General features: G+C 34.5%; 1 protein-coding gene across 4 annotated transcripts in view; it reads right to left on the reverse strand.

The window, feature by feature from the left end:
- PIBF1 (progesterone immunomodulatory binding factor 1) overlaps positions 1 to 26,421 on the reverse strand; it is a 171,044-nt gene that overhangs the window by 113,123 nt on the left and 31,500 nt on the right. For 3 of the 4 annotated variants that reach the window (XR_010383595.1, XM_010978782.3, XM_031466110.2), the window contains 5 exons: positions 25,894 to 26,027; positions 20,568 to 20,676; positions 20,105 to 20,286; positions 18,672 to 18,797; positions 2,788 to 2,886 (listed from right to left, as the gene is read on the reverse strand). Coding sequence is in view for 3 of the 4 variants with exons in the window: in XM_010978782.3 (XP_010977084.1) it covers positions 2,788 to 2,886; positions 18,672 to 18,797; positions 20,105 to 20,286; positions 20,568 to 20,676; positions 25,894 to 26,027 (650 nt within the window). In the remaining variant the exon portion in view is untranslated. The remainder of the gene's footprint in view (positions 1 to 2,787; positions 2,887 to 18,671; positions 18,798 to 20,104; positions 20,287 to 20,567; positions 20,677 to 25,893; positions 26,028 to 26,421) is intronic. The other variant, XM_010978783.3, reaches the window with a different exon arrangement.

Consider the following 26,421-nt stretch of genomic DNA (forward strand, 5'->3'; position numbering starts at 1 on the left):
CAATAATTTAACTATGAACAGGAGTGACTGCAAACCACTTAATCCCAATGCAACCCTAACTCATTTTCCCTTCCCAGGATCCCAAAGGGCCTCCCTCTTCTCACACCATCCAACATGAGAGGAAGTTAGAGTGTAGAATGAACAAAAAAAAATTGCTCGTATTTTTATTTGGATCCCATTATAGCTACATGTTAACTTAAGGAAACTGGTATTTTTGTGAACAAAATAAAATATATTTTATATCTACAGCATACCCCAAAATGGATACTGGGTGGATGAAAGGTATTAACGTGAAAAATGTAACCATAACAATTCGTAGGAAGAGTAAAGCTACAAGAATAGTCACAAGAATGGCCACAGATATTCTGAAAAAAAAATTTACAGTCAGTTTGTCAAGTTTCACTACAAGCCTTTTGAAACTTTTGACATCAATTGTAGTGAATTTACAGATTAAAGAAGAATTAAATCACGGGGACACCCAGCATCCTACGTTTTTGAAATCATTGAGCAGCACTAAGCATGAGGGTTTTCCCCTTTACTTGTTGATATTATAGCGCAAAAATCAGATAAGAACCTTTAGCTGCTTCAAGCATTTTATTAAAGTCCAAGCTTATTCTGAGTTTTAGATTCCAGATATTACTCATTCCTTTGTTCAATAAATCCTTGGTCCTGAAATATCCTTTAAAGTTCTGAGCACTACACCAAAAATGTTTTACTGTGTCTAGAAACATTTTCTTTTTTTCCTTCTTTGTCTTGATTTTAAAACTCATAATTTTTTTAAGGTTGGCTGAAAATTAGCCTCTCAATAAGCAAAGTTTTATGATTACTTCAAGGAATTAAGAAAAAATAAACCTCATTTCATGTGGCAATTTAAAAATAAGCTGTTCCAATGTATTTAATAGGTAGTGGAAAATGATTTGGAAAGATATGATCAACTTTTGAATAGCAAAAATTCAATTAGTAAAGCCTAATAACAGGATTATTTGAACAAAATTTTCTGTAATAATAGTACCAAACATTTCTATAGTACTATTGTGTGCAACACACTGTTCTAACTTGCTTTACATTATTGAATTCTCAGTAATTCAGAAGATACTTTTAGTACTAAAGTATCCCATGGCTTTTAGGATAAATACCAGTTTCTAGTGTACAGACAAGTAGGATAGGAAGCATTTTAGATGTCAGAGTTTAGGACATTACAAAGCTTAGTATAAATAGAAAGTAGCCAATTTTAAGGTCAAATTTATTATTCTCTTCTCTCAAAACTCACAAAAACATACCAAAGCTAGGAAGTTATGAGATTCTATCTGAATACAAGTTCTGGTTCACCAGCTAAAATCTTACACTTTCTTTTAAAGCTTGTTAATTTGTCTATAAATATTATTCTAGAGCCATTACTAAATATATCACATTCAAAAACAGTATCAACAAAAAGCCAAGTAACTCTTTAGTGGATATCACAGAGAGTTACACATGGAAGGATTATACATAATAAAAGTAATTTTAAAATAGGTTGCACCAGCACTCTGATTTATGAATTTTTTGTTTTATATTAGGATCTCTGGAATCAGCATGGAAAAGATTTCTTCATTATTACATTTATTAAAATTCCTCCATAGGTCAAGTTGATAAGGTTGATGTGAAAGCAGAAGTATAACAATTTGAGCCATTCTCAAAGAGTTTGACATTCTTGAGGATTAACAATAGGTTAATTCTATGAAAACCTGGCCTGAATTTTTAGTTTCGTGTATTGCTTAAACCACAAATTAGTCTGCAATCCTCATTTAACAATGAAAAGACTCATTGAGATTAGTTACAAAGTTTATTTTCAAGTTTACTAGTGTGTCTAAGGTATGTGAAAACTTTCTGTACTATTTTAGTAACTTTTCTGTCTGAAATTATTTCAAAATGAGAAGTTAAAAAAAAAAAAGGTAACCACTGTTTACTCTGCATGTTGTTGAAACACTAAAATACATTGTTTACGTTAATACTCATGAGTGATTTTCCTTCTAACTAGGCTATTTAAATAACTTATCTATTGATAAATTAAAGACAAATCATTCTCTCACTTCCCCTCTCTCCAACATACATGAAGCAGAACATATAGGTTTCTAAAGAATGAAATGGGGAGCATAAAATGGTACAACCACTTTGGAGATGTTTGGCAGGTTCTTTTAAAGTAAAACACCTACCTATCTGATGATTATCAATTTCACTCCTAGGTATTTATCCAAGAGAAATAAAAACATATGCCCACAAAAAGACTCATATTACAATGTTCATAGCACCAAACTGGAAACAAAGTAAATGTCCACTGACAGGTGAATGAATAAACCAATTGTGGTATATTGATGCTCAGCAACAGTAAGATATGAATCACTGATCAACATAAGGTATGAATCACTGATGCAACATAAAATGGGTGAAACATGTAACGTTGAGTGAAAGAAGTTAGGGACACAAAAGGGTACCTAGCGTATGATTCATTTATTTTTAGTCCAAGAAGAACAAAACTAAACTATGGTGACAGAAATTACAAAATGTTTGCCTCTTGATGGGTGGTGGTTGAGACTGACACAAAAGGTAGAGGGGAACTCCCTCAGGTGATGGAGCTGTTCTCCACCTTGTTTCAATCTATGCAATTATTACACATGTAAATTATCACATTTCAAATTATACTTCAACTTAAACAAAAATTAAGCTTGTATTAAAAAAGATATATTCTAAAAGAAAGACTAAAAGAAACAAAAATCAGAGTTTTAACATTTCCATTTTCCAGGTGCTTACCTGTCTAAGAGCTGATCATGTTTTTCTAGAGCATCCTTTTCAGCTGTCACTGCTCGGTCCTTTTCTGCCATGGCATTATCCCGCGCTTCTCGGAGGTTTCTAAAATTTAGACACATGTTTCAGGTATTCCAAATACATAAATACCCACCTTTTAAAGACTCATAAATGGGCTTGCTTGGAGTTGGACTGACTGATAACCTTAGGGACACATTAGGGGTTGGTGAGCCAAAGTGTATATTACATGAACGTGCCTGGCTTGGTGAGTTTCTCTAGCAGCACACAGCAGGGTCGGTACAAACATGGTCTAATCTCTAAATGTCATGTTACCTTTCTCCACAATTCTTCTCCACACAGGTCAAAGGTAGGCTAAACTGTATATACAGCAACTCATTTAATCCTTACCATAATCTAATTAGGTAGGTATAATTACCAACACATTTTCCACAAGAAGGCTGAGGTTTTGAGAAGTTAATAAGTGATCTATAAAATATTACAGTGAGAGATACAATATAGAGATCACAATAACCCAGATGGGGCTGATGCTTGGGATATGAGCAAGAGAACAGCAGAACTGATAGGCTTTGGGATTTCACTCGTAGAGAAAGGAAAGAGATGGGAACACAGAAGGACTGAGATTAGGAGACAGTGGAAGGGACAAAGGACTTGAAGTCCTGGTAAGATGACAAACATTAAGAAGTGGTTGTACAAGTAAAATGGAAGACTAGAGACTGCAGTCAGGGAATGGTGATTCAGAGGTAGAGTAGTGCTTTCAGCTCCAGAATTTTAGTTCTTAAGATCCAGGGTGTAACCATCAGAGTAGCTAAATGAAGCAGAGTTGAGATGAAGGTCAATGTTCATGTAGGGCTCAAGGAAGAATGAGGCCAGAGTATTAGTCGTCGACTTAAAATGCTGATGACAGCAGGGACTGAAATTGACAGAAAGATACATTAAGGGACAGTTAAGGGGAATGTCCAAAAGGTGGGAGGTAACAACAGTGAGTAATCAGGAGTGTTACAGCCAGGTATGGGCCTTTAAAGATCAAATCCTGTTTGTTTTTTGCTCACAGCGAAAAAAAAAAATGTGACAATGAATGTATGTTCATGTATAACTGAAAAACTGTGCTCCACACTGGAATTTGACAACATTGTAAAATGACAATAACTCAATAAAAAAAGTTTAAAAAATCCTGTTTGTTTTTAATCAAAGTGGAAGTTTAGATTAAGAAAAATACCAACAGTAATCTTTTGGAGAGTCACAATTTTTTTTTTAAATCTTCTTCTCTAACAGTTATAACATAAATTTGGACTAAATGATTATGTTCACTAACCCCTACAAATTTTTGATGTTGTACTTTCTAACCTACTTTACAGCTGGGTAAACTGAAGTTTAGAGGGCTTAAGTCCCCAGGCCCAAGTCACTCAGCCTAAGTGGTAAAGCCATAATTTGAGCCCAGCTATGTCTTACTCCAAAGTGAGTGTTTTTCACATTGTATCACCCTATCTCCCATGAAGAACTGGACTGGATATTAGAATTTGGTTTTCATTATTCATAGAGAATGCTAGTAGGGAGTCATGAAAACCCAGTTTGAAAAAACCTACCTAATAACTATTAGATAGAAATGCTTAGTGGTCACACTTGCTGTGTCAGTATTCAATGTCGTCTTTTGCACGGTGATGCTAACAACAAATTTAAAATTTAAAACATGTCAACCAACAAAGATTTATCAGTAAAACAGCTTATGAGCCAGAAATAAAATAATTAAAAAAAACTGGAGTACAGATAACTTTTATTAAAAAGACAGTAACTTTTGTATAAGATTATCTAAGAGGAGGTCCATTTTAAAGTAGATATTACAAAATGGCATGTCATTATTTTCTGATATCATTCTGGTTGCAATGACCTTCAAAAAATATTCTACTATTATCAAATTAACTGAAACACGAAATTTAATTTTATAGACAGAATACAATTCACAAAGTATATTAAATATTTATATGTTTTTCAGCCCTGGATAAACTATGGTTGCAATTTTCATTTATCAATTACTGTAGCGTTACAATTCTGTAAGTTATTTCAGTAGCAAAAGTCCAAGGAGATATATTTACACTACTAATTAATCATGAAATGCTTAGATGCATAGTTACAGAAGTTTTGGTCCCTAACTGTATTTCCTTTAACTGCAACAATGGGCATTAGAAATAAAAGCAAATATGGTAATTAGACTTATTATGGTGAACATTTTGAAATGTATAGAAATATGGTATCACTATGTTATGTACCAGGAACTAACACAGTGTTGTAGGTCATTATATTTCAAAAACAAACTCATAGAAAAAAAGGTCAGATCTGTGGCTACCAGAGGCAGGGGAGGGGGAATTGGATGAAGGCAGTCAAAGGGAACAAGCTTCTAGTCATAAGATAAATAAATACTAGGGATGTCATGTACAACACGATAAACACAATTAACATTGCTGCAGCTCATATATGAAAGTTGTTAAGACAGTAAATCCTAAGAGTTCTCATCAAAAGGAAATAACATTTTCCTTTTTTTTAAAATTTTGCATCTGTATGAGATGATGCATGGTCACTAAACTTCTTGTGGTAATCATTTCATGCACAGAAGTCAAATCATCATGCTGCATACCTTAAGCTTATACAGTGCTGTGTGTCAGTGATACTTCAATAAAACTGGAAGAAGAAAGAAAGTAGGGAAAAGAAAGAAGAAAAGCAAGTCACAGGGTATGAAATAAAACCCACAATGGAGGGAAGGGTATAGCTCAGAGGTAGAGTGTGTGCTTAGCATGCACGAGGTCTTGGATTCAATCCCCAGTACCAATGGAGGTAAATAATGAATAAACACTAAATAAACAAACCTAATTACTCCCCCATGAAAACCAAAAACAAACAACAAAAAACCCCACAATAAACTAACATTAGAGCTTATAAGAAGAGGTGTGATTAGAGGGTTCTTGTATTCACTATGCCACAATCTCCATCATTCAGCTAGCCATCATTAGTGCTATATTAAGGCATAAACAGAAATCTGTGCACATAAAGAAGAGGAGGAGTTGATTATTTTTAACTGAAGGAACAGATGAGTGAATGAAGGGAAGATGTATAAGTTGGACCTTGAAGGACAAATAAAGGTAATTCACACGACATTGTAAATCAACTATAATATAAATAAAAAATAAACCAAAAAAATTTTAAAAAGTTAATTTAAAAAGAGAAAACTGAGATGAATGGGAGAAAGTGCTAGAATCTGAGGTTTCTACCAACAGGTCCTCTCATAGGTGTTTGTCGGTAAGATTTCCGTGTAAACCCATTTTCCTAATCAGGTAACCATGTCTTCTATGTCCCGCCCACACCCTGCACACTTTAACAAGAAGCAGCACAACTCCTTTTCACATAAAGACAGAGATACATCCAACCAGCTTAGTTACCAGCTTAGTCTGAGAGAGAGAAACTGAGCTATTCTTCCACCAACAGTAACAGTAATAGCAAACATAGAGTGCTTACCCTGTGCTAGGAGCTTTTCTAGGCATTTCACATTTAACAACTTATTTAATCTTCACAACAACTCCACAAAGTGTAGTGTGCCTCATTACCTCCATTTTACAAAGGAGAAGACTGAAACACACACAAGTTAAGCATTTGCCTACAGAGGTCACACAGCAAGTAAACCATGGAGCTCAAATGCAGAAACCTGTGTGGTCCAGGAGTCCATGCTCTTCTTACTAAGCTGTAATAGTTCCCCTTTTTCACAGATATCTTCTCCTTGGGAAATTCTGTCATTCTGAGGTTTCTATTACACGATTATTTCCTAGCCCAAATACATGTTGAATCAAAAATTTGGGAGTTTGAGATTTGCAAATGTTAACCATTATATATAAAAATAGATAAAAATCGAATTTCTTCTGTATACCACATGGAACTATATTCATTATCTTGTAATAACCTTTAGTGAAAAAGAATATGAAAACTAATATATGTACATATATATATGCATGACTGGGACATTATGCTGTATACCAGAAAATGACACATTGTAACTGAATATCCTTCAATTAAAAAAAAAAAAAACGCCTTGGAAGCACTGTGAATATATTATATACTTGTTTTCATCCATGCTCTTTCAAACTCAGATTGGTTTGATAAAACACCAGATGGATTTATTCCTGCCACATATAAAACCGTAACTGTCACATAACTAATAAACTATACATTTGCAAATGTCAAATGCATTAAAAAATGTAACAGAAATACAATTACAGGACAAATAGCAGGAATTCAAATATTCTTCAAGAGCCAAACCTGAAAAACTGATAGCATGTACAAGCTAATGGAGCTAAAGCTTTAAAAGTGCAAACTGAATATATTATGAAATGTAATTATAACAGAGAAAGATGTTGGGAGTTGGCCAATATTATAACAAACGTTTTACAATATAAAAATTCAAATATTTCATCCTTAGAAATGCTTTTTAGAAAGTGAACATTTGATTGCCAAGATGTTCTGCATAATTCTTTCATCTTGTTTCCTACTAACTCCATCCCCCATGTACACACATTTCTCTCTCCCCACCCATCCTGTATTTGTGTGTGGGAGGTGGATTGAGAGGAAACAGGGCAGAAAAAAGCTTATCAATCCTACGTAAAATGCAAAAGAACAGTGAGTATCCTAGTATTATCAATAGTGTCTAGATGATGTATTTTTCAACTTAGGTGCTTTTTAGAGTAAAAGAGGGTGCTATTAATAATTATGCCAGAGAAATAGGCATACACAAGGACTTTTGTAGACAAACAGCTGAGAGAATCAATCACTTAAATTATAGCATTCAAACAAGAAACTTAAAGAGTTAAATTCTTTATCTTTTTTTTAATGTGTTCTAAAGAAGCTGCATTTTATTTTTATTTTGTTATTATTATTATTATTTATTTATTTGGAGAGGTTTATTTATTTTTAGAGGAGGTACTGGGGATTGAACCCAGGACCTTGTGCATGCTAAGCATGCACTCTACCAGTTGAGCTATGCCCTCTCCCTAAAGAGTTAAATTCTTCACTATTTCTCCAAATAAAAGGATTTCAACATTACAATAAAATAGATATACTTCACATGCAAACTAGTATATTTGTGCACAGATGACTGACTTCATTCATGTTAGTTTATCCAAAAGTATCTTGCACCTGAAACCTGAAAACCTCAGGACATAACACAGAATAACATCAGGCTTCCATACAGGAAGGAATATATTTTCTTACCACGAGAAGATCAGTTTCATGGTACCAATAGGCTAAATCGAAATTTATCCTTGAACAGTGGTGAGGAAAATGTTGGAAGAACGAGAAAAATTTAGGAACCTATGAAATTCTAAAAGGAACAAATCAGAATCTGGCAATGCCAAGAACACTGTGATAGCTTGAATAAACATCACTAATGCCTTGGAACTTGAAATCTACAAAGGATAAACAGTTAAAAAACCATGGTTGCCAGAAGAGCTCAGCAGGCACAACTAAGCAACCCGTTCTCCTTCTGCCTCCATGTGAAAATATTTTTGGTTAATAAAAGTGGACATATTTTTTCCAGTTGGAACAAACAAGGACTGAAACAGGCTGTTTACATAACAAGCATATTTATAGGGAAAGCATCTGAATTAATGTCTTCTACCTTCAGACACTTCTTCTTGGACAAAACATAAAACTGCCCATTTGCATTTGTTTTTTTAAGATGGCATGAAATAGAAAAATTCCAAAGTAGATTATCTGCTATTAAATAATCAACTGATAATTTTCCTTTGATTAATACAGATAGTTGAAAAGTAAATGAACAGGACATGAAAAAAAGAGCAAAGTAGAAGTTTTATGTAACATAATTTCTTGGGGAAAGCTAAGCATTTTAAGAGTAGAAACTTCTTGAGACACTGCTGAATGACACGCTCCATTTTCCTATCCTTCTCTTTTAGTTGGTGCTCAAGCAGATTTTTTTTTTCATTTTATAGATGTGACAACTTTAGCCAAAAGTAGATAAGTCATTGAAAAATTATTAAAGATTTAAGCACCAAAATGCAAACCACTTGTTTAAAATCTATTAATGTGTTGAGATTTAAGAAGTAGCTGATAGAACAAGATGTCATATATTAAAATGAAACTAGATGAATTTGGTGGATGGGTTAAGTGTCAGTCGCCATGCTGGCCCTGATCAAATCCATCTCATTATACATCTTTGTGTAGGTTTTCATCTAAGCTAATACTCTGATTTCTCAAAAGTAGGACCAATTCATTCTTTCATTCAACAGATATTTACTGAGTACTTACTATAGATCAGACATTAGTACCTGGGAATCCAACACTGACCAGTTGATGGAAATCCCTACTCACATGGAGGTTACACCCAGTAGGAAAGAAAACAAATGTGCATCAGTAGGTCCTAAGTGCTTTGAAGAAACATAAAGCAGAGAAGGCGCGAATGGGCAGCAGGTGTGGCAGGGTGGTCAGGACAGATGTTAGAGTAGGCGCATCTAAAGATGTGGGGAAAGTGAGGAGGTAGGGCTCTCGGGTACCTGTGAATGCTGGGTTAAGCAGAGGGAACTGTAAATATAAAGGACCTGAGGTGGGAAACACGCCTGTTAACGGAACAGGTGATTAAGCAAGTGAGAACAGAGTAGTAAAATGAGGGTGGGGACACTAGGCACAGATCATGTAGTGTCACAGGCCATTTTAATCATTTAAACTTTGAGTGAGATGGAGTGCCTTTTTATCTGAGCAGAAGAGTGATCCAATTTGACCTAATGTTTAACAGAAACAGAAGGAAGCTGGGGGATCACTTAAGAGATTCTTGCAGAAATTATGGCAAGAGATAATGGTAGCTTGGGCCAATGGAGTATCTGTAAAATGATAAGAGATCATAAATTTTGAAGACACAACCAAAAGGATCTGCTAATGGATAAAATATGGAATTTGAAAAAGAGAAGAGGTTGAAGATGACCTCAAGGTTTTTGGTCTGAGCCAGAAGACTAGAGTTGTCTTTAATTGCACTGGGTCAGACTGACGGCAGAGCAAAGTTGGAGAGACAGAGTTTGCTTCTGGTCATGTTAAATTTAAGATGCTTATTAGATAACTAGGTGGAAATGCATGGAGGCAGCTGCAAAAGGTGTCAAGGAGATGGAGAGAACCAGGAAAGAGAGTGAGGAGGTACAGCCAGTGAGGAATGGGAAAAGTCAAAGTGTGGTACCCTGGAAGCCAGTTAAAGAATGTGTTTCCAGGAGTAGGGAGTGATCAACTGTATCAAATATTGCTGAGGTCATGTAAGAGGAGAACCGAGAACCTGACCATTAGATTTTTGGCAACATGAAGATCTCTGGGGGCTTTGATAAGAACAGCTTTGTTGGACTGGTATGAGGGGGAAAAGCTTGGAAGTAGATTTTTAAAAATGGGAGTCAAGAATGAGTATATAAACTCTGTGTAGGAATCTGGTCACAAAGGGGAGCTTAAAATGGGGCAGTGGCTACAGGGGGATGTGGAGATAAAAGAGGCTTTTTAAAGATGGAAGAAATAATATGTTTATACATGGTTGGGAATTATCTGGTAGAAAGGGGAAAACTGCCAACATAGAGACAAAGGGGAGAAGTGATGGAGTTGAGTCCCTGCACAGCAGAGAAGGGACGGGCTCCAGTTACAACTCCAGTTAGGAGAGTAGAGTCGAGAAGTAGACTTTGTCAAAAAATTACACCATTTTATAAAAAAACAAAACACTCTTTCCTAATTTTCAAAATTTCGAATGTTTTTGTAAAGTTCTAATGATCAACACTCAACCCTTAAGTGTGAAGTGGGGTTTGCAAACTCTCTTAAAAGACTGAGTTTCTTTTCTAAATAAATTCCCACCAAAATTAGAGTTTCAGTAAGAAATCTTTTGTCAATTTGTCTAGTCTTTGGGGGAGGGTATAGCTGAAGTGGTAGAGTGCACACTTAGCATTCATGAGGTCCTGGGTTCAATTCCCAATACCTCCTCTAAAAATAAATAAATCTAATTACCTCCCCTCTAAACAAAAAATAAAAGACAAAATTAAAAAAATTTGCATAGTCTTGATCAGTAAGATGGGAGTCTGCACAGCATTGTAGAGTCAGAAGTATCTAGTTTCACCAGTTAAACAGTCTGTAATCATGGGCAAATCATAACCTCTCAGTATCTGTTTCCACATTTGTAAAACAGGGATACCAATACCTACAACCTCATTAAATGTCCCACTTAATTATCTCTACAATGTATGGGATACATCTATTTATGCATATCCAATACACAGTAGCTTTTGTTATTATGTTATGTAAATATGAAAATCTAGGTGAGGAGTCAGACAGTGGTAGGGGATTAAAAGACAGGTAGTATATATAAAATAAGTAAGCAACAAGGATATATTGTACAGCACAGGGAAATATACCCATGATTTTATAATAACCTTAAATGGAGTATACTCTATAAAAATATTGAATCACTATGCTGCACACCTGAAAACTAATATAATATTATAAACCAACTATATTTCAATGCAAAAAAAAATTTAAATACGAAAATCTAAATGAAAACTATGAAGATATTCATTTAGAGAACAATAATTAGGGCAATGCTTCCCAAGACTTTTTGTTGAATAAAAAGAAAATGATAATATTTGTAGGAGTACCCTGGGGAAAACAGAAAACTGCTGGAGAAGCTTCAACAGCTTAAGGCCCCTTCTTGCCTTAGGGCCTTACCAGAGGGCTGAAGGGAGTTATATCTTGGGCACAGGAGAGAAAAACTTTGGCTTATAAACTATATGATCTCATTGTTGAAAGAAACTGAAAAAGACAAATAAATGGAAAGCTGTTGCATGCTCGAGGATTCAAAGAATTAACACTGTCAAAATGTCCTTATTACTTAAAGTAACCTACAGATTCAATGCCATCTCTAACAAAATCTCAAAAGGTATTTTTCACAGAAGTAGAATAAAATTTCCTAAAATTTATATGGAACCACAAAAGGCCTCAAGCAGTCAAAGCAATCCTGAGAAAAAGGAACAAAGCTGCAGGTATCACACGCTCTGGTTTCAAACTATACTACAAAGCCACAGTAATCAAAACAGCATGGTACTGGCAGAAAAACAGACACGTAGATCAATGGAACAGAATAGAGAGCCCAGAAGTAAGCCCACACATATATGGACAGTTAATTTATAACAAAGGAGCAAAGAGAACATACAATGAATGGAGAAAGGACAGCCTCTTCATTAAATGGTGTTGAGGAAACTGGACAGCCACATGCAAAAAAATGACAGTAGACCATTATCTCATACCATACATAAAAATTAACTTAAATGGATTAAAGACTTGAATATAAGATCTGAAACCATAAAACTCTTAGAAGAAAACATAAGCAGTAAGCTCTTCAACACCAGTCTTAGCAATATTTTTCCAGATATGTCTCCTCAGGTAAGGGAAACAAAGGCAAAAATAAACAATGGGATTACATCAAACTAAAAAACTTCCGTACAGCAAAGGAAACTATGAATAACACAACAAGGACCCTACTGAATGAGAAGACGTTTGCAAATGATATATGCAATAAGGGGTTAATATCCAAGACATATAAAAAACTCATGTAACTCAACAACAAAAAAAAACCTGATTAAAAAATGGGGAGAGGAGCTGAACAGACATTTTAATTTTTCTAAAGAAAATATACAGACAGCAATAGGCACATGAAAAGATGTTCAAAATCATCAATTATTAGGGACATGCAAACCAAAACCACAATGAGATATCACCTTAGACCTGTCAGAATGGCTATTACCAAAAAGGCAAGAAATAACAAATGTTGAAGAGGCTGTGGAAAAAAGGGAACCCTCATACACTGTTGGTGGGAATGCATCTTGGTGCGCCACTACGGAAGACAGTACAGAGATTCCTTAAAAAATTAAGAATAGAACTACCATATGATTCAACAATCCCACTTCTGGGTATTTATTCCAAGAACAAGAAGACACTAATCTGAAAAGACATCTGCACCTCCATGTTTACTGTGGCATTATTTACAAGAGTCAAGATATGGACATAACCTAAGCCCATCAACAGACGACTGAATCAAGAAGGTGTGGAACACATATGGAATGGAATGGAATATAATGGAGTATTACCAAGCAATAAAAAAAAGATAAAAATCTTGTCATTTTTGACAACATGGATGGACCTTGAGGGTCTTATGCTAAGCGAGTGAAATAAGTCAAATTGAGAAAGCAAAGATCATTCGATTTAACTCATAGGTGGAATATAAAAAACTAATAAATATACAAAAAACAAAATAAATGAACAAACCAAACCAAACAAAAACAAACATGTAGATAGATACAGATAACAGAGCAGTGGGTTACCAGAGGCGATGGCGGAGGGGAAGGCAAAATGAATGGGTAAAGGTGATCAAAAAAACACATTTTTGCTGGTGAGCATGTTGTAGGGTGTACAGAGGTAGAAATATAATGCTGCACATATGAAATGTATATACTCTTATAAATCAATGTTACTTCAATAACAATGATAAAATAAGTAATAATAAAATAAAATTTTTCTTAAGGAACAATAAACAAACAAACAATGTGATCTTAGATAAGTACTCTGGGGCCTGGTCAGAGCTGCCCTACCTGTAAAACAAAAAATCAGGAATTAATTGTTACCTTCCTTCTCAATCTTATTTGCAGCCTTCAGTTAACCAGGGTCACGCCTGATCATCCATCTCTCCAAAACCAATAAAGTAAAAGAGCTGGAGTAATTCCTGTCCACTGTCAATCACTAGGTCTTGCCAATTCTACTACCTATATACTTTTTAAATTCAGCTCTTACTCACTCTTTCCATTTCTCATCTTCACTTAAATTATGCAATTGTCTCCTAACCAGTCTTCCTGCTCCCATGCCCTTTTCAACCATAATCCATCACCCACTGCAACCACAGTTACAGAAAGTGAATATATCATGCTACTCTTTTACTATAAAACCTCCAAAAATTCCTTGACAACAGGACCTTCTAAAATCTGACCTTACCCTTTACCAGCCCCCCTCACCACCCTATGAACTATATAGGGCAGGAAAATCTAAGTTCTTGCATAACCCAAAACTAACTCACCTTGCTTCATACCTGGAACACCCTATATACCTTGAAATTCTTAAATATCATTAATTAAGCAGTGAATGCATGTAGTAATCACCTACAGGCAGAAAGAAGGTAGTTGGCCAATAAAAGATAGCTAACAATAAAATTTCATTTACAATTATTTGAGAAGTTAAGATACTGAAAGAGTTATCTGTAAAGCCATGTATTCTCAGCACAGTCTAACTGAAAAGACAAAGTAGAGTATTAAGTTTTTTCATTAAAAAACTTTAAAAATTATACAGACATCTGGTAAGACATGAATGAAAGAAGTCTGTTTAAGCTAACGAGCACATACACTTCCTAAATCATGAACGGAACGTCTGTACACCACTTCCAATTCACCAATTGTACTGCATTACGTATACCCAGCTAAGCTTTGTGAATAAATTTAGATTCAAGATTCAAAGGTGTTTCACAGCACACTAAGATTCTACACAAATTTTAAGTTTATGTCATTGAAGTTTCTTCTTGAGTACTTTTGCAAGATGATAAATTGTGGTCGAGATGGTTTTTACTGATACGGTGGGCAAATAAAATCACTAAAGCAATACTAATTGTTACATTTAAAAGCGTATTTTTGATCTTCTTTTCCTTCCTCCTTTCAAACAATTGTAGAGCAATTTGAATTTCCATATTCTGTGCCATATCAAGAGCATCCTGAATACCTCTAACAAATTCATCCTTATCCTGTTTACAGTATTACTAAGAGGTGAGTTCTTTCTTTGTTTATAATAATAAGCCTATCTTAGATAAAGGTAGTTTTACTCTATGGAAAAACTTAAATAATCAGCTTAATTTATTTCCCCTTACTTCATTACCTCACAGCATTAATTAGGAACAAGTAAGGCAGCCGTTTTATGCAGAAATTTAGATCAAAACAAATGGCATACAGATCCTCTCTGTTTATATTGTGTCATTTAACAAAAACGGTTAAATGCCATGGACATAATACTTCAAAATTATATGTTTTGTAATACTGCCTTTTAATGATGATAAACAATTCTATAATGTGATCAGTTCACTTTTAATATGATGCTCATTTTATTTAAATTGTCAGCACAATGGATAAAAGAATTTTTAAAAGCATTTCTCATAGGCAAAAGGTATCTAAATAACAACCATTTATATACTGCTTTATAATTTATAATGTTCTTTTTACATATATTATCTCATATATATAGATCTTACAGATCACTCTATGAAACAGTACTATTAGCTCATTTTATAAAAGAGAAAATTAAACTTCAGTGATACTAAGTGTCATATTCACTCAGCTATTAAGTGGCAGAGCCAGAGTTTAAGCTGAGTCTTTTGTTCCAAATCTCCTTCATAATATACTTCCTGTTCAGGAAATAATGCTTTTCTCCCAGATGTGTAAGAGGGTGCAGGCATGTCAGTCACATGAAACCTATTAAGCAGGAAGTTATTTGCATAGTAAATCTCATCACCAGATCTCATTCATTATTTCCCACAGCTCCAAAACAGCATCTTAAAGTAACTATAAAGCACAGAAAAACTCAAGAAATCTAACTCACAGGTTGAGCCAAGGCATATATACACATCAACCCCAATCACAGTATTTTGGATGAACTCAAATACCCAAGTTCTTTCTTTGCTCAGCTCTGCCCTTTCTTGGGTCTTTTATCTCTTCTCTCTTCCTCTTCCCTCTCAACCACGGAATTTCACAAACTACCGGTATGACTGACTGCAGGGGCAGATATCAAGAACAGAGGTATGAGTTCCATCTTTCTTTCCCACATCTAAGATGACAAAATAAAAGGCACTCTCTCTGTAAACCCCCAAGGTATAAAAAGCAAACCAAAGGCAAAGCATATTTCTCTAGCTTTATCATTCAACTTTCTTCTAAAAATGCTTATTGGCTGAAAGGCAAGGAGATTAAGTACCAATATGCAAGTGTAGGTACTTTAATATCCATTTAAACTCACACTGTAACAGAACACTTTGATAAAATAAAAGTAATAAAAGTAAAGACACAAACATCTAAGTCCAAAGCAGGCAATTACTTTGCTCAGACACAAAAACATCTACATGCGTAAACTTGTGTTTTCCAAATGTCATGTTTTATAATTAGGAATACTAAAATCCTTTCCTTAATTATTTAAATTTGTAAGATTTACAAATAATTTTCTCCTTGTAAAAGACTCATGGGAGGTAAGCTCTAACTACAGTTAAATCCTGCCAGAATGAGGAAACTGTGATTCAAAGAGATTCAGCCACATAAAACACAGGGTTGTGTTATTGTGAGGTTAATAAAATGATAAAATGATAAAGAAAGGTGAGCATATACCACTGGCTGGCTAGGAGTTCTGTGCAATTCAAATCTCTCTAGGCCTGGGATGCACTATAGCACCACCTGGTGGCAACTGTCCACTCTAGTGTCAATATCCATGGGGTCATCTTGGGTCCTGTGGCTGGCTGGGACTTCCAGTAGCCTCAATCCCAGGAATCCTTTGATTAGGTGGTATCATTTTGATGTGGCTATGAAGTCAGAGCAACACAGGGGAAAAGGAAGCTTGTTTTTGGCTTCCCTGCTTCCAGAAATGGTTTTGTCATGTTTCCCAATGAGGCTCTACAAACGATCTTAGAGAAAGGGCTAATTTTTATAAATTTATGTTACCATGGTATGCATTTTAAAGGCTTTAAAAAACAAAAAAACAAGAACAGCAACAACAAAAACTAAAAGAAAAAAATTTTAATAAATTCATATTGTGACAGCACACTTTGATAAAATAAAAGTAACTAACATAATTAAACATCTAAGTCTAGCACATTCTCCAACTGATTCCATACCAACGTTTATGTGGCTGCGTGGATGGTTTGGAAGTAATTGTGTATGTCATCAGAGAAATAATCCCATAAATTTTAAGGTTACTAAGTCATCCAATAAAATTCATAAAAGTACTCATTTGCGGAAGAGAAACAGTATCATCACCTATGCCCCAGGTGGAGCTCAAGTCCACATCTTTCTCCTGAGATTCAGACCTTGGTCACTTTTTGAAATAGTCAACTATTCTATTTGCACATGTCACAGATACTTCAAATGAAACTAAATGTATCATATTTCCCAATTAATGCCTTGTCTTTTTCTAATGTTTTAAAAACTGCATCACCATCCACGCAGCTGCCCAGTCAAGAAACCTGGTGATATCCTTAACTTCTTCTCACTCCCCAATGCAGTCTAGTCACTGAATCCTGTTAGTTCTGCCTCTTGAGCATTTTCCCATCTGGCCCATTTTCCTCCTTCTCTACTACTACTAGTCCAGTTCCACCATCACTTCTCATCTTGATAAAGGAAACAGCCCCTAAAAGTGGCCTCTTTGCCTGTAGCCTTATACTGCTCCAGTCTACCCTTCACATCACAGAGTGGTCTTTTTGTATAAAATCAGATCGTATCACATATATCCCTAAAATTTTTTCATTGTTCATGGTCTTAGACAATGGTCTAAATGTATGATTTGGACTCGTTTCCCTCTTCTGTTTCATTTCTTACAACTCCCTGCTTCTTGGTCTATGATTTAGCCATACTGCATTCATTTCAGTTTGTTCAAAAAACTTCATTTTGTCTTGCCTCTGGGGTGTACATTAATTCCTCGAATTCCCTTCCCTCCCATAACTGACAGTCTGACTCTCAGTCATCATGCAGGTGTTAGCATGGGTATTTCTCCCTCCTTGTAGTCTCCCCTGAGTCCTCCCAGGACTGAGCTAGATACACCCTGAGTCTATGCGGTGTCATCCTGGATATCCTGACATTTTCTCCATTGTCATCACACTTATGATCACTGTTTCTCCGTTTGTCTTTACTCTCTATTAGACTACCAGCTTTGTGAAGGCAGAGGCCACCTCTGTACCTATAGCGTCTAACATGTACCAAGTATATAGTAAGCTTCAATAGAAATTTGCTAAATAAGTGAATTTATTGCTCTGAGAGCTCAAATGTAAACTAACTCTACTATCATCCTTAATCTGATTTCAAGTCTTGCTTATTGGCAAAGGTCAAAGTATCATATACTCAAATCAGTGCTGATAAACTAGTATGACAATTATATCAATTTCAAAATAAGGTTCCCTCTAAAATATAAACTCTGAAAAGCCATATGAACCATAATGATGGTATATAAAAATAACTGCTATTGAAATAAGCAGCATTTATTTTCCCCTTAATACTGCCAATTTGCTAACTAAGGAAACTTAATACATGTTGATCTAAAAGTAGCATGAATAAAAATGATCCTTCTTAAAGATCATCTAAATGATGTCTTTCAGGGCCAGCAGCTAAATGAGGCATAAGCTATATTTCATATTATTATTCTGGTTTTAAAAAATTTCCTGGAGAAATTACTGGCATGTTACAGGAAGAAATACTGGTATCTCTTAGTACTCTCTAATTTCCTTTTCATTCCTGTCCTTAATCTGAACTAAAGCAAAGGCAAAAGGACAAGTTAACATGATAATAAAAAGATAAAGAAAATAGCAAAGAAAAGAGGCTGAAGGTCTGATAAAACTTGTTCTAAGCTTGTTATCAAAGATCTTAGAACTTTAATATTCCATTATACTTAGATTTAGATTTATGACAAATTTTAATGTATTCAAAAAGACATTATGTCATAAACTAAAGTTTAATATCAATAAAACTACAAGCTTCAAAGAGGAATAAAATACCATACAAATTTATTTATTCTATTTATTTTTTTACCTGTTTTCCCGCTCATACATTTCCCTAGAAGCGCTTCGAAGCTGATCAATTTCTTGATTAGTTTTCAATCTGATTTGTTCCAATTCATCACGTAGTTTATTTTCATATTCTGTTTTATAATGGTCTCTGCAAGGAGTCAAAAGGAATCTCCATGATTGTTTTTGTAAAATAAATTTATTGCCATTTATGTAAAATTTTAATATTTTATATTACATATGCTTTATATTTGACAATGTTACTTAAAAACATAGTATTAGATATAAAGTTTTACAATTCCTAAAAGTACTGTTTCAATCTGGTTCCATCTAAGATTTCCTTTTAAACATACTACCCTAAAGGCTTAATTATTACATAAAAAGTTAGTTCATGTTGAGTAAGTATTCATCTTCAAAAATATTTTACTAATAGCTTTTAATGCATATGGCTAGAGACTTGAAAACTAATGCATTATGGAATGTCCTTCATTTAGATAATAATCTGGTGTGGTGCATTTTGGGAGACAAATAATCTTTAAAAAAAAAAAAAAAGACCCTAATAGACTCTTTACAAAGCCTTTCCTTCTAAGCACAATGACCACAGCCACTGTGACCTCCCAGCAAAGTCACAAAGCCTTACACAGGGCAGCAGAAGCACAAACTGATCAAAAATACCAAAGCTGGGGAAAAAGGTACGAACATGTGAAATCTTAAAGGATAAAGTTTAGAATTTGTTTTGGTTTTTGAAATGCTGATAAAAATAAAACCACTCGAGGATTATAAGGGCTATTGGTATAAAGGAACTGTAACAGCTTATGCATCCAGTTGAAGAGAGAAGACAGGACTGAAAGGCAGGAGTCTTATTCTAGAGCCTGTGTCTTAACCCAGTAAGCAATGCGGTCTCCTTGTTCTTTTGTTTCACACAGTCAGGAAAAAGTCAGCTTAGTCAGGCTTCACACGACCACATTAACTTCAAAAGATACTACTATAGAGATATTTATATACTTTCATAAAACACTTATACAGAGGTCTTAGTCACTAGGAAGTAAAAAAGGTTGTATCATAAGAAAAAATAAGAATAGTTACAGTATGTATATATATATATGTATATATATATACACATACACACACACACACACACACACACATATCCCTGTATGTATACACACCCCCCCCACACACACACACACCCACACATACACACACACATATCCCTACCTAAAAGCAAAAGGCTTTTGGTTGTTGGAAAAAAACACAATGTCTTAAAGAAAAATCAATTAAAATGTGAGTATCTTATGAGAAAACAAAATGAACCATTATCTTATCATCACTGTATAGACACTAAAAGAAAACAAAAAAACAAAAAAAACCCCACTATTCTTCCCCAAAGCCAAGAGTTCCCTCAAAAATGCTGGTGTTCATTTGTATCTATTTTATGGAAAATGATGTAAATCTTGCCTTGATGTTACATATTTTTCATACATCTCTTCTCTAGCCTTTTTGGTTTCTTCAAGTTGAGCGTGAAGTCTTTCAAGACGATCTTCTTCATGGGCAAAACGAACGCTGAGCTCCATGTTTTGCCGGTTGAGATACTCTTTATCCTTTTGCAGTAAAGTAACAGTCTGCTGTAAGGTGGTTACCTACACACACACACACACACACAGAGGCAGTGTCCACAGCAATGTCATCTTACTTTGCAAGGCTTACTGTATCATTTTCTTTCATTTGTGCTTTTTCTTACCACAGAAAGAGGGCTAATTCTTAACCTGGAAATTTTTCATCCAAACAGAGCTACGAAAAATCCCTTCTTTCTGGCAACTACATCAAAAAGGGGGAAAAAAAATGTCCCTCCCACAATTTCTGCCCTGGGCTACATCCACAACCACTGTACAACAAAACACAAGAGATTCTATCAGCTTACCTCTTTTGATAATTCACTTCTTTCTTTGGCTTGAGCTATGTGAGTGGCTTCAAGTATTTCATATTTTCTCCGTAAGTCAGTTACTTCCTGTTCAAGTGCATCACGCTCACTAAAAAATTCAAGTCCATTTACTTATTTATTTTTACTAAAATAAAAATTTATTTTTATTTTATTTATTTATTACTAAAATTCAAATACATATGTAAATTTTACAACTCTTTTTACAATGAACATTTAAAAAGGGTTGATTGTGTTTCAGGAAACTGAGCAGAGACATTAGCAGTGGGACTTCAGTTTTGTTCTACGAACAATAAAGTATCTGCTTTTCAAATTTAGAAGGAACTCTGTTGAAGACGTTCAGATACATAAATATGAATTATCTTTAAAAAATAAATAAGTAAACTGCACTAAAGAACAAAGTAAATAATAAAACTTGTTAAGGTACACTCTGGTATCTTTACACTAATCATCTTCAAACTATCTTTATTTTTTTAAGTTGAAGCACAGTCAGTTACAATGTGTCAATTTCTGGTGTACAGCACAATGTCCCAGTCACGCATATACATACATATATTCGTTTTCATACTCTTTTTCGTTAAAGTTCAACCTAATCTTGAAGCCAAAACTTTTAAAGAATTTATACATGGCTTTAGGCTTTCAGTTCAGTTAAGATAAAAAACCCTTACCTCATCACTCAGATTGCATAGCAGATACACAAGCAGGCATTCTTGTGACTATTTCATTCACAAATTGTTAATGACTACTCAGAGATCATAATTCCCATTTTCAGATCAGCTTTTTCCCTGACACAGTAAAACCAAGAATTGTACCAAACCTACAAACAAGCATCTTAAAAATGAGCAGAAAAATAGATTCACTAATTCTTTTTTTAATTTTTTTTGATTTACTAATTCTTAACTTTCCCTCTCCAGCCAGAATCAGTTCATTTGCGCTTTATTTCATCTACTCACCTGGTGTGTCCATGGATAGAGCTATTCAGAACTGTTTTTCTTTTCAATAGATTCAATAACTCATTTAGAAAGACTTTTTTTTCTTCTGCTTAACAAATATTCTGCTTATACTTGAGCAAGCACAAGTTAAAAAAACAACTATTACCCATAAACCCGTAACTAAAGATGACTATCAGTATTAATATTTTGGTACATATTAAGTATTTTCTGCTTTTACATGTAAATATTATTCTCACAAGGTAATGATCATGCTCCCTTTGCTACGATGTTTTTTATGTACAAAATGATTATGAAGCATGACAGAGCAAAACACCCATGAACTTCCTATCCACAGTTGACAACAGCTAACATTTGTCTATATTTGCATTAAAGTTTTGTTCTGTTTTTTAAAAAGATAGGACACTCTGAGTGAACCTCAAGTTCCCTTTATTTTCCTCCCTGTTCCCATATTATCCCCTAGATACAAAGATGAATTTAGTGTTTCCATATCATATTTTTTAACACACTTTTACTCTCCAATTGTTAGCATTCTGTCATATTTACTTTGTAATATTTACTAAATATTACCTGGTCATATCTATTGTCTCCCTCTCTGTTGTTCATATATGTAAACATATATACACATAAATACAGGTATGACACTACGTGCGCGCGCACACACACACACACTCTCCTACATGTGCATTTTTCCCCTCTCAACTATTTAAATTACATGCTGACATTAGGTCCCTATATCCCCAAATAATTTGGTGTGAATTTCCTAAGATTAAAGACATTCTCTCATATAATCAGAATTATCAAATTCAGGAGCCTTAGCCCTAATACAATATCTAATATATAATCCTTTTTCAAATTTTGTCAATTGTTCTCAAAACGTCCATTATGGCAAGTTTCTCCCTGGCCCAGGAGTCAGTGCATCACCATGCACTGCATTTGGATGTCACATGTCTTTAGTCTTCCTTAACCCTGAACAGCTCCTAAGCCTTTCTGTGTCTTTCACAGTATTGACTTTTTGTAGAGCACAGGCCAACTGTTTTATGGAATGTTGCTCAACTGTCATTTGTCTGATGTTTTCCTATGACTAGCTTCAGATTGAGCACCTTGGACAGGAATACTGCAGAAGTGATAATGTGTCCTCAGTACATCAAATAAAGAGGCACGTGATGTCACTTTACCCCATGATCGGTGGTAATAACTTTGATCATTTGCTTAAGGTGGTATCTGCCAAAATTCTCAACTGTAAAGGTAACTTTTTGCCCTTTGCAATTAATGAGTAATCTGTGGGACATATTTTAACGCTCTGTTCTAACATACTTTTACTCAATGGCTTTAACTTCCAATGATTCTGAATCAAACAGCATTATGAGGTTACAAAATGGTAATTCTAACATGCATATATATTTACTGGCTGGCATTCTACTGTGAAGACCCTCTTTATTTCTTGGTACATACTCCAGGATTCTTATTCTATTCAATGGATTAATAACAATAACTCATTACTGTTAATATTCATCCTGATATTCAAGTTGTACCATATTTGGCCAGTTGGCCCCCCCCCCCAACTCGCTATTGTGGTGTTGAACTGGACTTAGAGGTATCAGTATGATCTTATCTATAGTGTGTTAAGCCATCTTCCCACTCTCCTCTCCAGGGCCTCTGCCTTCTGGAAGGGCCTAGAAACAATGATCTTTGTAGCAATCACCAGCACCCAAATCTTAATTTCTCAATAGCATTCTCCACTAAAAGGAACCAAGACTCCTTTGAGAAAGGGCTGAGACACTGAAATTACAAAATAAACTTGAGAATTTTATATTATGCCAGAAAGTAAAGAAATGTTTTTTTCTTTTGGGGGTGGTGGAAGGAAAGATGGCCACAAGCATTCTGCTTTTTAAAATTTAATGTGTTTGACTTATCCATAGAGATACATTCAGGTCTAATTTAATGATTTTAATTGTTACATAGAATTACATCATAAAAATAAATCATAATCTATTCTCCACGTTACTGTTGAAAAGCATCTGAAGTCTTTCTAATAATGACGCAGTTAATATTCATACACCGGTTTTCTGTTTGCACATTTCTGAGAATTTATCAAGGACATAAAATGATTTTTTTTCCCCAGTTTATCTTATATGTTTGTGACCAGACCATTTAAAAAAAATCTGTTTTTCCTATTGAGTGAACCAAAGGACTCACAGTTTGAGGCACCCTTGCTTATTTGGTTTTCTGTTTCATTTCTAGTATATGAGGATGCTTATTATGCTTTTGATCAGGGCTATGTTTTTATTTCCTAGGTTTTCATTATAGAAAATAAAATATATATAAATAGAGATGATAAAATGATACCTCCCCCAATCCGTTTTCATCACCCAGCTTCAGTATCAACTCATGTCTCATCTTGGTTCATTTACCCTTCATTCATGGCCACTCTAGAATTCTCTGAATTTTAGTTTTCTTTTTTCATATTTTACCTGTTACTGTCATAGACTAATAGTGGTAGAGAGGACATCAAAATACCAACTCAAAGTATCTACCAACACAATCTACTTCATTTTGAAATAAGTCTTTTAAAATCTAGCTTTATTCAAAAGCCCTATGGTATAGCTCTCATGGATTTCAAGCTCCAATAATCACTAGATTTTGACATAGCAAGACACACATAATAATACATATTGCATGTCAGTCATGCTGGGAGTAGAAGCACCAACATCATAGCCCAAATCCTTATAAATTTACTTAATGGTGTTATACAATTTTTAAAGCATTCATTCATTTAACAAAAACTCACCGAAGGACTACGATAGTTCAAGAATTATTTCAGATGCAGGTAGATTCAGCAGTGTACTATTAGGATAATCTCTCCCTCTCTCCCTCTCTCTCTCTCTATATATATATATATGCACACACACACAAATATAATATAAAGACTTCAGAAATATTACTTTATTTGATCTTAATTTATATGTACAGTTATTTGTATTAGCCCCATCTCTGGCTTAGAATAAGAGATTTACCTAGGGACATGCAGCTAAGTAGTGGTTCATTAATGTACAAACAACAGAAAGTATGTTCCAGCAAAAGGAAAATTATTTGTTATAGCTACTCAGTAACAACACAGTGGGAAACTTATCTTCAGAAAGTGTTATTTTATGAAAGTATGTGTGCTTTTTGTCAAAAAGGAATAGCTGAAAAAACTTCAGATAAAATTGTGAAGTATTTAATTTAGTCCATAAAATAAAAATAATCAAGTAAGATTTAAAAAAAAATCTACACATTTGGGACTTCACTGAGTTCCTATCTTATAAGGTATTACATTTGAAAGGACAAAAACAACTTCTAAATAAGATGAAAACAATCGATATAAAAATACAGTCTAAATCCAACAAACTGCCAAAACTGCATGCTTTTGTCAATGAAGAATAAGGATATGTCAAGAGAATAAAAAGACAAGCCACAGACTGGGAGAAAATATTTGCCAAATACATATCTGATAAAGGACTGTGATCCAAAACATACAAAGAACTCTTAAAACTCAACAGTAAGAAAACAAATAAACCAATTAAAAAATGAGCCAAAGACCTTAACAGATACCTCACGAAAGCAGAGACACAGATGGCAACTAAGTACGTGAAAAGATGTTTCATATCATGTCATCAGAGAAGTGCAAATTAAAACGAGATACTACTAGACACCTATTAGACTGGTCAAAGTCCAGAACGGTGATAACAAATACTGGCAAGAATGTGGAGCAACAGGAACTCTCATTCGTTGCTGTTGGAAATGCAAAATGGTACAGACACTTTGGGGCAGACAGTTTAATGGTTTCCTACAAAACTAACCATACTCTTACCATACAAGTATACTCATGCTCCTTGGTATTTACCCAAAGGAATCGAAAACTTATGTCCATACAAAAACCAGCATGTGTATGATGATAGCAGCCTTATTCCTAATTGCCAAAGCTTGGAAATAACCAAGATGTCCTTCAGTAGGTAAGTGGATAAATAAACTGCAGTACATCTTGACAATGGGATATCATTCATTATTCAATGAAATATTATTATTCAATAAATATTATTCAATGACATATTACTCATTATTCAAATAAGCTATCAAGCCATGAAAAGACATGGAAGAAACTCAAATGTACATTACTAAGTCAAAGAAGCCAATCTGAAAAGGTTCCATACGGCATGATTCCAACTATATGATATTCCAGAAAAGATAAAACTATGGAGACAGGGAAAAAAAAAAAAGATACAACATAGAACTACAAATGTTGATGGTAAGAATTCAAGTGACTCAGATGCAAGCTATAAATGAGAACCACTGCTGGAGCCATCTTAACCACTTACCTCTTGACTTTGTCATAGTTCTCTTGACGGTAGTCACCTTGCTTAATTAACTGTTTTGTGTCTGCTAATTCTAAGGCCAAACGCTGACATCTGATTTGAAGCTCAGAGTAGTTTCTGCGATCTTCCTCATAAGTCTATAAGCCAAAATAGTCATAAAATATTTCAAACTAAACATACTCAACCAAATTCTGTACCAAATTCTTCTGTTAAGCTCTGAGTGTTTTTGTAATTTAAAAAAAAACCCTCCATTTTTCTATTAGTAATTTTTTCCTACTCAAAGAGGGGTAATCAATTCACAGACGAGTTTATAATTTCATTTGTTTATAACTTGAGCTCTGTTTTCCACAGTAAAAAATAGGACAGCTATGCTTTAATAGAATAATACATAAAATGACTACCAATGTTAAATGATGTTTTCAACATTTACTGAGTTACTAAAGGCACAGAAATGAATGACACACAGCCCCTATTCTTGAGTTCCCAATTTAGAGAGGAAGAGACACATGAATATCAAACGTCTACAAAGAA

Source organism: Camelus dromedarius, chromosome 13 (genome assembly GCF_036321535.1).
Source record: "Camelus dromedarius isolate mCamDro1 chromosome 13, mCamDro1.pat, whole genome shotgun sequence".
NCBI classification, from domain to species: domain Eukaryota; kingdom Metazoa; phylum Chordata; class Mammalia; order Artiodactyla; family Camelidae; genus Camelus; species Camelus dromedarius.